At 44.8% G+C, this 13,918-nt stretch overlaps 1 protein-coding gene across 2 annotated transcripts in view; it reads left to right on the top strand.

The window, feature by feature from the left end:
• The first annotated feature begins 1,877 nt into the window (after positions 1–1,877).
• Positions 1,878–13,918, top strand: part of SUSD4 (sushi domain containing 4) — a 69,256-nt gene continuing 57,215 nt past the window's right edge. Inside the window, exons 1-2 of one of the 2 annotated variants that reach the window (XM_039569541.1) lie at positions 1,878–1,942; positions 2,291–2,446. In XM_039569541.1, the coding sequence (XP_039425475.1) occupies positions 2,326–2,446 (121 nt within the window). In that variant the 5' untranslated portion in view covers positions 1,878–1,942; positions 2,291–2,325. Of the gene's footprint in view, positions 1,943–2,012; positions 2,118–2,290; positions 2,447–13,918 lie in introns of those variants that run through there. The other variant, XM_039569540.1, reaches the window with a different exon arrangement.

The following is a 13,918-nucleotide window of genomic DNA, read 5'->3' as shown; positions in this document are numbered from 1 at the left end:
CCTTCAGCCACTGCCACCGCCTTGCATCCTACATACATGCCCTGCTCAGTAAGAGGTGAATTGTTACAGTTCATTAAGATTTTGAAGAAGAGCTGCTGCACAAGCAAACCTTGATTTCCTGGTGCTGTTTGAAGTGGTGGTGCTCCTACTCACGTGAGGTGGCTGACAGGTGCCTGGAGTACTCACTTGTCCTTCCTCAGGCTGGATGGTGTCCGAGGTGCAGCTGCACACGTGGGGATAGGAGTAAATGGCAGAAACAAGGGATAAGTAGTTCCTATCAACACTGACAGACGTTAGTTCATTTGCCTCTTCCTCCTCAGAAGGGTGTATCTGGGTGCTCCATCCACACTGAAAGTAGACATTGCATCCAGCACTTTGCATTTTAATCGATGGAGAACAGGAATAATGTCAGATTGCTCAGGATATTATCTTTTGCTATTTTGATTTCAAAAATCAAAGCTACCAAACCAGTAACATAAAGATCCTCTTACTACAGACAACAGGAATCGCTGCATTATTGCTCTGTCCTGCCACTTGTTAATAGTCAATGGCTTACTGCCTCTGAAGAACATCTCTATAATGTAACTGTGCCTGTGCTGTATTTGCACAGCTTAAGAGGGCTGTTACTGACCTGAACTCCCTCTTTGGGCTGGCTGGGGAAACTTACCTGATCAGGAAATGATGCTCGGTGAAAAAGTTCTATAGTTTCCAAATTTCCCTGTTTAAAAGGAGCAGCAAAGGTATTTCAGAAATAATACATTCTCTTCGCTGAAAATTGGCCACATACTTCCCCATTCTTAGCAAAATACCTGCATTTCGCTGTGAGATGCCCATTTTCTCCAGGGTAGATAAAGAGCTATGCTTCTTACACTGGCCTTTGAACTGGTACATGATTTGAACTAAAATCCCTCCTGAAGAGCCTTAAGTTTTAACTTGGAGGAGACAGCATCAGGTAGCTGAGACACTTGAAAAGAACTCCAACTTTACCAGTGTTTACTATTAACTTCAAAGCATCGGAATGTGCTATTTCCACGTGATGTTAATAGGATCCCATGTACCTTTGGGTCTGTGTTTGCATTGAGCCTAGGTATGTTTCATTACAAATGTGTCATCCCTTGTCCCTGGTTTTGTTCCCCTTGCTGCGTCCCAGGAGTGCGCCAAATACCTTAATCTGCTTAACAGAGTCCTCTTCAGCTGGAGGACACCCTCTGCTACCTCTGAGCAAGGGAAGAGCTGCAGTGCCTAGTTGTGGGCAAAGGGGCAATACCCCTAACAGCACACTGGAAATGGCACCAGGAAACACGGAGCTACCACAGCTGCGGGAGCCAGGAGACAGTGTCTCTGATTCAGTGATTCGTGGTAGTGAATTTCACAGATTCACTAAATAGAGCTGGATGCTGATTCCTAACAGCAAATTGCTCCAGTCGGCAGGCCCAGGCGTCCTGCCTTTCCCCAATGGCAGCTGACGGGAGCGAGTGCTCAGGAATACACCTTCCCACTCCCAAAAACTGTGAAAGATGTGGCACTGCCACCAGCGCTGCTGAACTGTGTCTCATGTCTAACGTTCTGCCTACGTGACGAAGCACAGGACATTCCAAAGATGCTCCGTCAGAGCTGCGCACCACGAAACCCCGTTTGAGGTGAAAACGAGCAGAAACTACCGGGAGCGAAGCCTTAACTTCGCCTTCCCCTGCCCTTGGCAGTGTTGGGGCGCCCCCCGGCGCGGGGCATCGGGTGCCCCTCCGGGCCGGGCTGCCGCGGGGTGCCCGGGCGGGACAGCGCGGAGCGGCGGCGCAGCCGTGCCCGCGGCTGCCATGCGTGCTCGGCGCGCCGGGGCTGCCCGCGCTCCCGCCGCGCACGGCTCCCCGCGCCTCCGCTCCGCGCCGGCCGGGCGGGCGGGCCGGGCAGGTGCGCGCTGCGGCTGCCGCTGCCCCGCTCCCAGGTAGGGCCGGCCGGCTGCGGTGTGCGCGTCCCTGTGTGCGCGTGTGGTGTGCGAGTGTGTGCGAGTGTGTGCGTGTGCGCTCCGCCCGGCCCCGGCAGGCTGCCGAGCCGCAGCGGCGGAGGCGGCGGCAGCAGCCGCGGAGGTACCGCCGGCTCTGGCGGGGGGGCCCCCGCAGGTAGCGGCGGCGGGGGGCACGGCCGGGGGAGCCGCGGGGTCGGGAGGGCGGCGGGGCGGGCGGGGGGCGGCGCGGGGGCAGCCGCGCCGCGGGTGGCGGGGCGGCGGGGGCGACCCGCGGAGCCGGCGCGGAGCCCCGGGCAGCGGCGAGGCGGAGCGGCTCTCTCGTTGCAGGTGGCGGCGAACCGGATGCCTTTGGCGGGCAGAAGATGTGTCATGGGAAGCAGGCGAGCGGCGGCGGTGCCCTCCCGGCGGCGCGGCGGCGGGCGCTGGCCGCGGCGCTGTGGCTGCAGTTGGCGCTGAGCCTCGGCCCGGGGCTGGCGGCGGGCGGTGAGTGAGTGAGGGGCCCCGGCCCCGTCCCCGGTCCCCTCCTCTGCCCGGCCCGCGCCACCCCCTCCCCAGCCGCCCCCGCAGCCCCGACCCGGGCGGAGCGGGGAAAGTTCCCCCCCTGCGCTCCCCACCGCACCCCTGCGCGGGGGCGCGCAGCCTTTGGCACCCTGCGCGGGGACCCCCGGCAGGAGGGAGCCTCACCCCGGCCCCGGCTAGGGAGCACTGGCTCTCTCTAAGTACAGCTTCATTTTGAAACAGCGTAATTTTTAAAATTAGAAAACAAAAAAGCCTTGCCCCGCCGCGGTCCGCTCAGACATCTCTTGGATGACTCCTAGTGCGAAATCCCCATGCAGCTGGGAAAAGCAGGAATTTGGGGAGGAAGCTGGCGATTCGGGTCTGCAAATGCAACGTCCTTCAGCACTCTCCTAGTGGAGGAGCGACCCAGCCTCATTTGGCCTTTTTAATTTTAATTACATTTTTAACACTATCATTTAAATTACTGAGCCTGTGAGATATTTTCAGCAGGTACTTTTAATTACAAAATTGTTTTAAATTGATTCCGTAATTAGACTTGGATTACTGGAAAAGTCTTAAAGTAAACTGCTTTGCTGTAAAATGAACTTAGCTGTGATAATGAGAGCAGCTTCATGTTCCTACTCTGGCATGGTATTACATATTTGTGTTGGGGGAATAAGCCATTTTATGATTGAATCACATCACTAATGGCAGACAGAGCCCAATATAAAAATTGCTTGGGCTTCTTCTCATGCCAAAGACTTATGCCAAAATTTTCTGACTTGAATGCCTAAGCCCCAGCAGCTCCAATCCAGATGTGTTTTCTGTCACTGAATATGGATTTACAGGAATACGGCTGAAGAAGACTTCAAAAGGTCATCTTGTCCATCCTCCTCCTGATGTGATTCAGTCCTAGTTTTCTCTCTGGAGACAATAATGCCATTTTCCAATAGAAATCCTGTGACTGCAAATGTGATTCCAGCTAAACAAGCTTTTAAACTGTTGCAGTCAGTACATATCCCTCTTTAGAAATTAACGGCTTTAAAAAAAAAAATTATTTTATTCCAACTGTGTAACCCTTGATTTCCTGGCCAGTTCATGTTTCAGTGTGGTGGTGCTATTCAGCCTGTCCTGTGCCTTTCTTGGGATTGGAGTTGTGTGTGCTCCTGTCCTTCTCTAACCTCCTTCTTATGGCTCCATTCATAAAAATGAAGCTGTTCCAAGGCCCCCTCCTCCCCGAGGCTCCGCATATCCCACGGTTTGATTGTCAGCATTTATTTAGCTGATTAGTGCAAGAGGTTCTTCAAAATATGGCTTATATCTCCCTCAAATGGAATAGTTTTCATCATAGCCTGCAATAAATTGTTGTGCGATGTTGATCATTATTAATGCTGCTGCCTTTCACCTTGGTAGTGTAACTAATTCTGTATCAAATTTCATTTGTAAGGCATTTTAATATCTTTCAATAATTTGGGGTTTTTTTTGGTCCAGTGTCTAGGAAAAGGCAATGCACTGAACGATTGTGCATGGGCATAATCAGCGGTGAAAAGCATTCATTGCTGTTCTGACTATTGCTATTATTTTCCAGTGTGGCTGTGCTCAGAAGGTAGGCACTGTGTAAATCCCAGCAAATGTACAGTCCTTTCATGTGGTAGAATATTGTGGTTATTGGGTTCCCTTCACCCTGAGTCATTCGAGTGGTAAAAATAATGAGCTTTGTAATTAGAACAGAGGACTGTGAATTAGCATCCCTATTTTAGGCTCTGTTGTATATGTGAGCAAGCTCACTGTGCTTACACAGCTTGCTGTGTTTGCTGTGAGGGCTCAGCTTTTGGCTCCCCAGCCTGTGACCCAGAGTCTGGGAACTTGTAAGCAGCTGTTGACCAAAGTTGTGATTTCTTAGGACTTTGAAAATATTGTTTCTGTAGGACTCTCATTTTATGGATTTGTGTATTTAGACACAAGGCACGCGGCATTACTGACTAGTTTGGAAAATGTAGCCCCAGCCTCTTTCTATCTTCTCATTATCTGTTAAATAAGGATAATCATACTTCTCTCAGAGATTTGAAAAGAGCTTTGATGACATTTAATGAAAATACTATGGAGGTGGAAAGAATTTGTTTCAAAAGCTTTAGAAAAACAGCACTGACAATATGCAGAAATAAAAACTACCTCCCATATTAAAACATTAAAATAAATAGTTTAGGGTTATTTTTCTATAAAGTAATCCACAGTTTACATTTTGGATCCCATTTACAGCTTCTTCCCTTCCTTGGCTGATACCAGGATTTGTCTCCTGTAATAATCCTGTCATGACTTGTGTGACTCCTTCTATTTTATATCTGACTAAGCTCTATTGATTGTCACGTTCTACCATTTCACCCCAAATCAATACTACTTATAACTCTTTTTTTTCCTGTCAATAACTCTACAGAGAGTAACTTTGTTTATTACACTTTGACTTTCGCAAAAGTGGATCTAGCGAAAAAATGTGCTGTAGAAGTCAACTCAAATGAGCAAACCTTTCAGCTATCAATATCCCGCAGTCCTCCCTGATGTATTTAAAACTGTGCTGATAGGGAGGATAAAGTGTATCTCTCATACTTCAGCTTGTGGCTTTCATCTAAACATTTTTGTTTTCAGAATCACAGAATCATTTAGGTTGGAAAAGACCTTTAAGATCATCGAGCTGAAGTGTTAACCCAGCACTGCCAAGCCCACCACTGAACCGTGGGCCCAAGTGCCACATCTACATGTCTTTTAAATACCCCAAGGGTGGCTGACTCATCCACCTCCCTGGGCAGCCTGTTCCATTGCTTGACCTCCCTTCTGGTGAAGAAATTTTTTCTGCTATCCAATCGAAACCTCCTCTGGTGCAACTTGAGGCCATTTCCTCCTGTCCTATTGGTTGTTACCAGGGGAAGGAGACCATCCCCTACCTGGCTACATCCTCCTTTCAGGTGGTTGTAATGAATGATAAGGTCCTTCCTCAGCCTCCTTTTCTCCAGGCTGAGCCTCCCCAGCTCCCTCAGCTGGTCCTCATAAGAGGGGACAGAAAAAAGAGATGAAGTAGGAGCATGCTGGGAAGGCTGGTGTGAGGAGAAATGAAATGCATAGTGGATGGAGCTGATGACAACTTCCTTTGGAGTTTTAAGGTATTGTACGGCGTTCACTGTGAAATCAGTAGTATGGAGATAATAGCTGTAACAATAAATTTTTAAATCTATTTCAAATTCTTGAAACTGTGTTAAAATAGTGGAGGATGATGAAATCTAGAAGGAGAGGCAGAAAAAGAGTTCAGTAAGCTTCTGATTTTGAGGTTTGTTATGTGGTCTTCTATTCAGACATGACTTGGGCGTGTGTCTGCTTTGTTGTCATGGGTCAGTTGGGTGAACTGTGTTCTGCTGGGCCCATTGGGGAATCTCAGGACTGCAGCACACATCACCACAGGCTTGGAGGGGGCCATGACGTTGTCTTGCCTCCTGGCCTCGAGCAGGGTCAGCTTTCTGGCTGGTTTTCTTGTTCTGTTCCATCTCTTTGATCTTCCTCTGCAGAAATGCACACTCCAGTTCCTCCAAAGCCTGGATGGCTCCAGTTTCTCTGAACTTTTCCCAAGATTTTGTCGTGCTTTCTGGATTGCTGGTTATTCAGACCATGAGCTTGCTCTCATGGAACCACTTCCCTGTGGAATGCACCTCACTGGCACTGAAACAGAGCTGAGGAATATTTGCCTGTGCCTTAGAGCTCTGCTCCTGCTCAGACATCCAGGGTACCTGTGTTGTCATGTGGGATGCTGCTGGGTTATATTCAGCTTCTGGTTCCCTGTAGCTCCCAGGCGTGGTCCTGCAGGGTTGTTACCTGGCCAGATGTTCCTATTCCGTGTTGCTGCTTTTTTTGGCATTGCAGTCAATTTGTGGTGTTTCCCTGGCTGCGTGTTCTGCAGGCAACATCCCTGCACATTGCTGGTGCTTTTAAACTGGGAAGTATATCGTGTATGATGGTAAGGAAATCTGGCATGTTGTGAAACCTTCAAATATATTGAATTTTAGTGATTCCATGGAGATTAGTGGTGGGCTTCTTTTTCTGTACCAAGGCTGAATTGTTACTGCTCTGTGATTGTATTGCATTTGATTGAAATTTTGGTTATGCCTTGGTTATGGTAACCACTGACTTTGGATGCAGTGACCATTAAAAACACATTCCTCAGGGTTCTGAGGATGGTGGACTTGTTTCCCTGGAGTAATACAAGTTTTTGTGTGTGCTGATGATGCAGGCCTACGATAGGGCTGACTTTTTGGTAACCTGCAGTTGTTTCTGGCAAGAAAAGCCAGCCAAAGATTTGCCATAACTGCCTTACATGTGATTTTGGGATTATAAAGAAGGCTTTCTGAAAACTCAGAATGTTTTCTGATACCTTCTCACTAAGTCTGTAGTTAATGTATTTTACTGTCTCCGTCTCAGTGCGTCTGCTTCGCTTGTCAAGCAAAATAGACATTTCAGCCTCAAGTTCCCTGTACATTTGATGAAATCATCCGTTATTTTGCAGGATTGTTTCTAACCTCCAGTTTATTGGAGAAGCTCAGTGTTTTGGAAGGAAGAGATTCTTCCCACTGTGACAGGATCTCAGTGCCAGATGTACCTCGTGCAGCCTCTGTTCTCAGGAGTTAAGTACCGTTCCGGTGCTGTTCTGATTGCAAAGTGGCAAGGCCGGTGACATCAGAGGATGGCAGTTCATCATTTGTCTTAGTGGCACATCCATCTGCCTACAGCCTTGAGAGAGGTGGGCATATTTGATAGATTAATATTAAATCAGTTTCTTAGCACTCTGCAAGAAGGAGCTTTATCACTGATGTGCTGTGCCATTTGGAGACTGAGGTTAACTTTGCGTCTCTGCTTTGCTCCCTTACTCCCAGGATTGCAATAGAATATCTTTGATCTCTATATTAGGGATGATTACAACTTTAGGAGAATTAATTAATTAATTATGCTTTGCTTGATTTTTTCTCATCTGTAAAGTAGATAAGCGATGTATTTTGTGGGCGTGTTATGAGGGAGTTTGAGAACCTCCCAAAGAAAATGTTACCGGAATAAGAAATAGGAATTTTAGCAAAGTATAAACTGAGCTTTACCAAAGTAGAAGGTTCTTTAATATTCATGATTTTTGTTGTTGGTATTTGTGGGGTTTAATAATTAAATATTCTTACCAGAACAAGAAGGATGCTATCTTTTTTAACTTTTACAGATTCTTATAGATTTTTTTCTACAGCATTGATCATGTACTCAGTTTTTTTCTCAAATATTGTCTACCTATGATTGCAGTTCATTTATTTTTATAACAAAATACACATTATTAGAAATAGGAAACCTTGCACTTGTGCTGTGCATTTTCATGAGGTTTTAGGCAGGAGAAGGACAACAAAGTGTGGCCTGAATTCGTATTTGCTGTGTGCCGGTGCAAATGTGAATGAAGCCTGGGCTACACTTACTGGTGAGCATTGCTTAGAATGAGAAAATGAGCTCGAGGGATAAAGCGGTGTAGTGTGTACAATTTGATTCACTAAGTGGAAAATTTTGCTTTGCTAACATATTAAGAGGACTGAAGGTACAAGTATCTTACCAAATTCAGCAATTTAACTGTGAAACGGGCATCTCCTCACTTGGTTTTTGTATCTCCACAGCCGCTTCCTTTGAGGTGGCACGAGCAGAGCATTATGAAGCCAATTATGGGCGTTACATCTGTTAATTCTCACAGTGGTGTGGTTTATAACACCAGTTTTTGGTGTCCACATTCACCTTCGATCTGACTGTGTTACCCCATTGCTTCTGTTGACACCAAGTTTGGCCTCCTGCTTCTGAGAAGGGGTTCCCAATGGCTTTTCCTGAACAGCTGGGCTGCTGATAGGATTTATCCGAGTCGGGATGTTTCTTTCTCCATGTACTGTAAACAGTGGAAGGGTTTGGTGGTGCCATCTGTGCTCCCTGAGATCCTGTGGGGCAAATGTGTTTCCACATTTGTTACCCTAGAATCTTTTATGAGTAGTGTCCATCCTGTGCTGCTCTTGTGCTTGTTCTTAAGAGATTGTACCAACCTTTTTTTAGCTAGGGTGGTTCCAGAATTTATCAGGAACATTTCTGTATTAATTTATTTTGTCAGTTTGACCAACTTTAGAAAGGAGTATAGAAGCTTTTCTGCCAGCGTTCCTACTTACTTTTGATAAACATATCTCATTAAACTCACAATTTTGACAAATATTCTTGCTTGTGGTAGCTTAATAGTAATAAAAATGTCACTTTTTTTTCATTTAGCTCTTCTCATCCATGGTGTTTAAAGCACTTTATAAAGGAACATAAGTTTTATTATGTCCCTTTGTAGATGGAGAAATGACTTTAGAAAGATTAAATGTTTTGAAGACACATTTCACGTAAGAAACAAATGTTGCCATAGACAGGGAAGAGATCCTTTGGATCTTCATCCGGCACTTTCTTCTGTAAATAGAATTTAGGGAAATTCCTAACCCACATTTTTATAATATGGCCTCTATAATAGAATTTTTTGGCTGTGACTGTCATCTAATTGAGATGAGCAGCTGATTTCCTATTCACTTAAATTGCTACTTAAGCAAATCACAGAGAGTTTTTCCAGTGTAGTTTATTTGCCTGACTCCTTTATGTCTGAGATAGCACATGGCATTTTTCCAGACACCAAAAACATCTTCAGAATAACAACAAAAAAAAGTGTTATGAGTTAGGGTAGAGCCCCCAAAAATGGTATTATGCAGGTTTCTCATGGTGTAAAGCCCATGTTAACAGGAAGGGTATTTCTGCCTTGCTCAGTCGTTTGGTTCATCATCACAGTTTGCACGAAAGGGCAACATTAGAGAAATATTGCGTGCGATTTTAAATTAATTCTAGCATACTTGAACAGTTAGAGAGGAGAAGATCATTGCATGACCAGGCAGCTCCGTGCAGGCTGTGGCACGAGTGCCGTTGCCTTATACTCCCATCCCACTTTAGAAATCAGTGGATGTGTAATGTGCTCCCATAAAAATATGGGTTCATCTTGCAAATGTTTGCTCATGAAAACCTAAGATGTAATGCAGAGGACACAGAAGGATGAAACAGGTCTGGTCGCTTGATCCTTTCTGCGCATGGTGAAGCAGGGCTAAGGATGCAGCAGAGTTTCTGTGTAAAGCCAAATTCTGCAACTAGTAGAAATTTACAAAATCTGGAAACTGAAAAGAGGAAACAGAGCTTACAACAGCCTGAGGAAGAATACAGGTTATGTTACCAAGGGTTAGATTATGTAGAAGTTGGGTTATTGAGGATATCATGAGATAATAGCCTAAAAATAAACTGTCTTGTACATTGTTAAAGAAAAAATGGGATATGGCATGCACATGAACCAGAGGAATCGTTATATCACTGGACTCCCATTCTGGAGACCAAGAGAACATGCTAAAAAGAGGAGGTTGTCTTGAAAATGCAAAGCCTTCAGATCTTTTTTGGTACTGCAGAAAGGCAGCAGAACTCATAGCTGTTTATCTGTCAAGAGGCTGGAGAACACCATACAGATTCAAGGGAAAAGCTGCCATACCTGCTGGGAGGGAGAAGATGCTCAGAAAAAGAAGCCTGTAAGCACAGGGTCCTGCTCTCACTTCTGTCATTAGCACCAGTGAGTGTGTACAGTAAAAAAAACTATGGAACAGAAATTTCATTTCCATCTTTCAAAGCATGGGACAACACACTTGAGAGCAGGGTCACAGAAATAGGAGTGAAAAAGCTCAGAAGCACCTCTAGTTTATCCTCTGCCCAGAACACAGGAGTCACACATTTACCTCAGGCATGTTACCATCTGAGACTTTAGGTTGGAAACTCTACAGTCTATCCCAGTGCTTCGTTGTCTTAACCATTAAAAATGTTTTTGTCAAGTCCAACTCAAATCATCATTTCTGTAACACAGGACTCAGAGCATTTCTGTCTCTGGTGTCGGATTCCCAAGCATTACTTCCTCCACTGTGCTGCCTGTCAGTGCAAATCAACCAGTGCTGTGTCTTGGGCCATCCTGGCTGCTCCTGTCACTTTCCTGGGTCAGGCTGGAAGAATCCAGACTGCCCCAGTCCAGCAAAGTGTCTTTGAAAAGTTTTGGATGAATTAACAGCCGGGGAGCTGCGGTTTAGCTGTAATGGCCTGATGTTCATGTGTCGCTGCCAGCGCAGAAGGAGCTGTTGTGATTCTTGATGGTGGAACTTCCATTTTTCTGGTTTAGTGTAGGTCACAGCTAAGTTTGTGTTTAACACGAGATCTGATATCTTACCAGCAGCTATCAGAAAGGTTAGTTTTGCCTTGCTAGTTCAGGAGGGCTTGCAAGGATTTTCCAAAGTCACAATTGGAAAGCATCAGGAATAAATCTGAGAGCCCTCCCATAAAAGATGCTTATTTACACAGTCTGTTCTCCTTGGGGATATTAGACCAACTCTTTGTATTTGATCATGATGTAAACAGTATGGTTATTGCCACAGTAAATTGCACCCAAGTGAATTTGTATTTTACTTCTGTAGACTGAGTGAAGTTGTATATACTGAGCAGCCCCGTGGTAATAGATTAGATCCACACAAAAGCCAGTCAATAGCTTAAGACTTCCATGTGTGTTTGCAAACAAACAATTTTAACTGGAATTTTTATAAGCAGCTGCTTAACAGCTGTCACCCCCAGTGCCTGAGTTCCCATTTCCAGTGAAATGGTTGCTAATTGTGGGTATCCAGAAAGATTGTGTCATTCAGGAATGGCAGGGGGAGAGGTGGGGGATATTAGAGAGAGTGTGGGGCGGAGTTGCTTGGTTAAACTAGAATGGAAGTTAGATTTGGAGCAGCACTAAGAGCTGAATTAGTAAGAGGAGGTCTGTGGTGGTGTGGGAACTGAAGTCAACAGCACCACTTGGCTTGGGTAAATCTTTTAGCTGTAAGAACTTAATGGCATGCAGTGTGGGTTTTTTATGTATTTCTAATACTCTGTGGAAGCCTACCATGCTATTGCTGTGTTTGTGTAAGAATGATTTGTATTCTGAAAGCCATGGGTACTTATGAGACAGAGAGGCATTTTTTCTGTATCTCTCCACTTAGTTGACATTTTTAGGGATATTTTGTACACATCATCTTACTCAGAGAAAACACAAATGATCCACTTAGAACTGCAAATAAATAATAAATAATTTGGTCTCCTATAAATTGGACTTATAAAATAGCTTGATTGCAATTACCAGCTTTGCAGTAATCTTGAAGGAATTAAGATAAAATGGTGTTATCATGAGCAATAGTAAAAATGAAAATACACAGACATTTGTCTTGATCTTGTAAAGTGCAGAACAAGGGGCAACATACGCCCAAAAAGCACAGTCGCAACCGTTCTGAGGGAGCACCACACTGCTGCATCCACAATCCTGCCCTACCTCTCCTTGGGTTCACAGATGATCATCCTGGGCAGTTCTTCCCATTGCTGACTCATACAATCACATGCTCTCTTCTCTGCACTCCTTTCTGTTCTCCAAGGCCTGAGGTTCTTCTCTGGGGACAGTGAAGAAGTATGGGGGATGCAGCCTCTCTTTTCATTAGACATAATTCCAAATTAATACCATCTGGAGTTGCACGGGTGAGCTGGAGGGGTGACATGGTTGTGACAGCACAGTACTCACATTTTAAACCTCCCCCTCTCTCTGTGCTATGGGATTCATGTCCCTGAAAGCAAGGCTGTTGTTTCAGGCCTTCTCTTTTGACGCTCAGAAATGTTTGCCCAGATGGAAGAATCCAGCTTTCAAGTCTAGCAGAGTCCTTCCCTGCTGGTAGCTTGTGCATCATCTGTCACTGCTGCCCTTCTCCACTGTGTCTGTCTTGGAGACCAGCACAAGAAAGGTACAGTCTAGACTGATTTTTTTGAAGACTAGGCTGGTCATTTTAGTACAAAGGGAAAATCCCAGTGAAAACATTCACCAGATAAAATATATGAATGATTGCACAATGTGCATTTATGAAGCCCCACTCCATTATACCCATGATCTCTTGGAAATTAGGTCATGATGGGACACACCTCTGCACAGTGACCATAAGAGGTGCCAGTGGAAGAAATTGTAGGAAGGGGCATCTGGTTATAAAGGAGGGATGAAGGAAGGGGTACGTAGCTGTCTTTGCATGCAGCCATGCACTGATGCACTTAGCATGCCCCTTATTAATCTTAAGGATAGCTGCATGGGTAGGGAGGAAGATAAGTAGATGTATGCATATATGCTGAATAAGAGTAAGAAACTAAAAAAACCCAACCACCCAGCAGTGAAACGGCGAAAAATACGCTCCTCTCATTGACAGACATTCCAAGGTTCTTACGCTTGCTCTTAACATTTACAAGGTTGCCTTTTACACTGAGAAATGGATGAGTGCTGCCTCTAATGCTTTGTTTAGGCACAAGAGTGATACTGGAGTCATGTGAGGGATGGAGAACGGGATAGAGTTGGGTATATTTAGATTCTATTTCATTTTTATTTCATATTCAGTAACGTTACAGAGACGGACTTCATTCCTCATTTCAAAGAAGTCCGTCAGATAAATTGCGTTCGCTGTGGAGAGAGGAATTTTGTCAAAACCAAGATGAAAGATGCCTTTCTGCAGTAGCCTTGATGTACTAGGAGGCGTGTTCTTGGATGCTGCTAATAGGTGTGCTTTTTAACCCTGGGTTCTGCATGTGGAAGAGTTTTCTTGGTTCTTCCAACAGGCTGTCTGAGAAACCTCTGAGCAGGTAGATCTGTGCAGCTCAAGAAGTCAGTATGTGAGCAGGCCAAGGTTACAGGGCTGAAAAAAAGAGTACTTTAAACTTTTTTTTAGAATGCCAGTGTTATTAGAATATTAATAAATGTAAGGGGGCTCTCATTTAGAATAGCTCAGAAGTATGTCAACTAGAGGTTTTGCTGCAGTGCATTAGTATCACAGGTAAATGATTCATGACATTTGCCATCCTGGCCTGTTTAAAGCTGTGATTTAAAAATGCAGACTTTCAGGGAAAACAGTTATAGATCTGAGTTTTTATATATTTTATAAATCTGATCTGAAAATTATTTTTTTCCAGAGGAACAATGTGGCAGCTCCCAGTTGTGACTCTGTAGTCATCTTAGCATTTGCTGTTTAGGACCCCTTTTTGCCATACTTAATCTCAGTTTAATTCTTTGGTTTTATTGGAGAGGAAAAAGTCCTTTGGTAGTGCGTATATAGATACATTGTTAGAAAAAATATTTTCCGTATGCTGATATTTTCTGTCCTTGCTTTCAAGTGGTTCTGTTATCGTAAAATCTCCTCTGAAGTACAAACCCAAGGCAGTGCAGGGAGCTGCAGCAGGGTTTCAGGAGCCAATGGGACTGGCAGCTTACTGTGAATGTTAACATGAGACTGCTGTTTGTTAGCTTGGAAATCCATTTGC

The sequence above is a fragment of the Corvus cornix genome, chromosome 3 (assembly GCF_000738735.6).
Source record: "Corvus cornix cornix isolate S_Up_H32 chromosome 3, ASM73873v5, whole genome shotgun sequence".
NCBI classification, from domain to species: domain Eukaryota; kingdom Metazoa; phylum Chordata; class Aves; order Passeriformes; family Corvidae; genus Corvus; species Corvus cornix.
The sequence above is the reverse complement of the archived record's forward strand: the minus strand, read 5'-3'. Positions and strand labels throughout refer to the sequence as shown.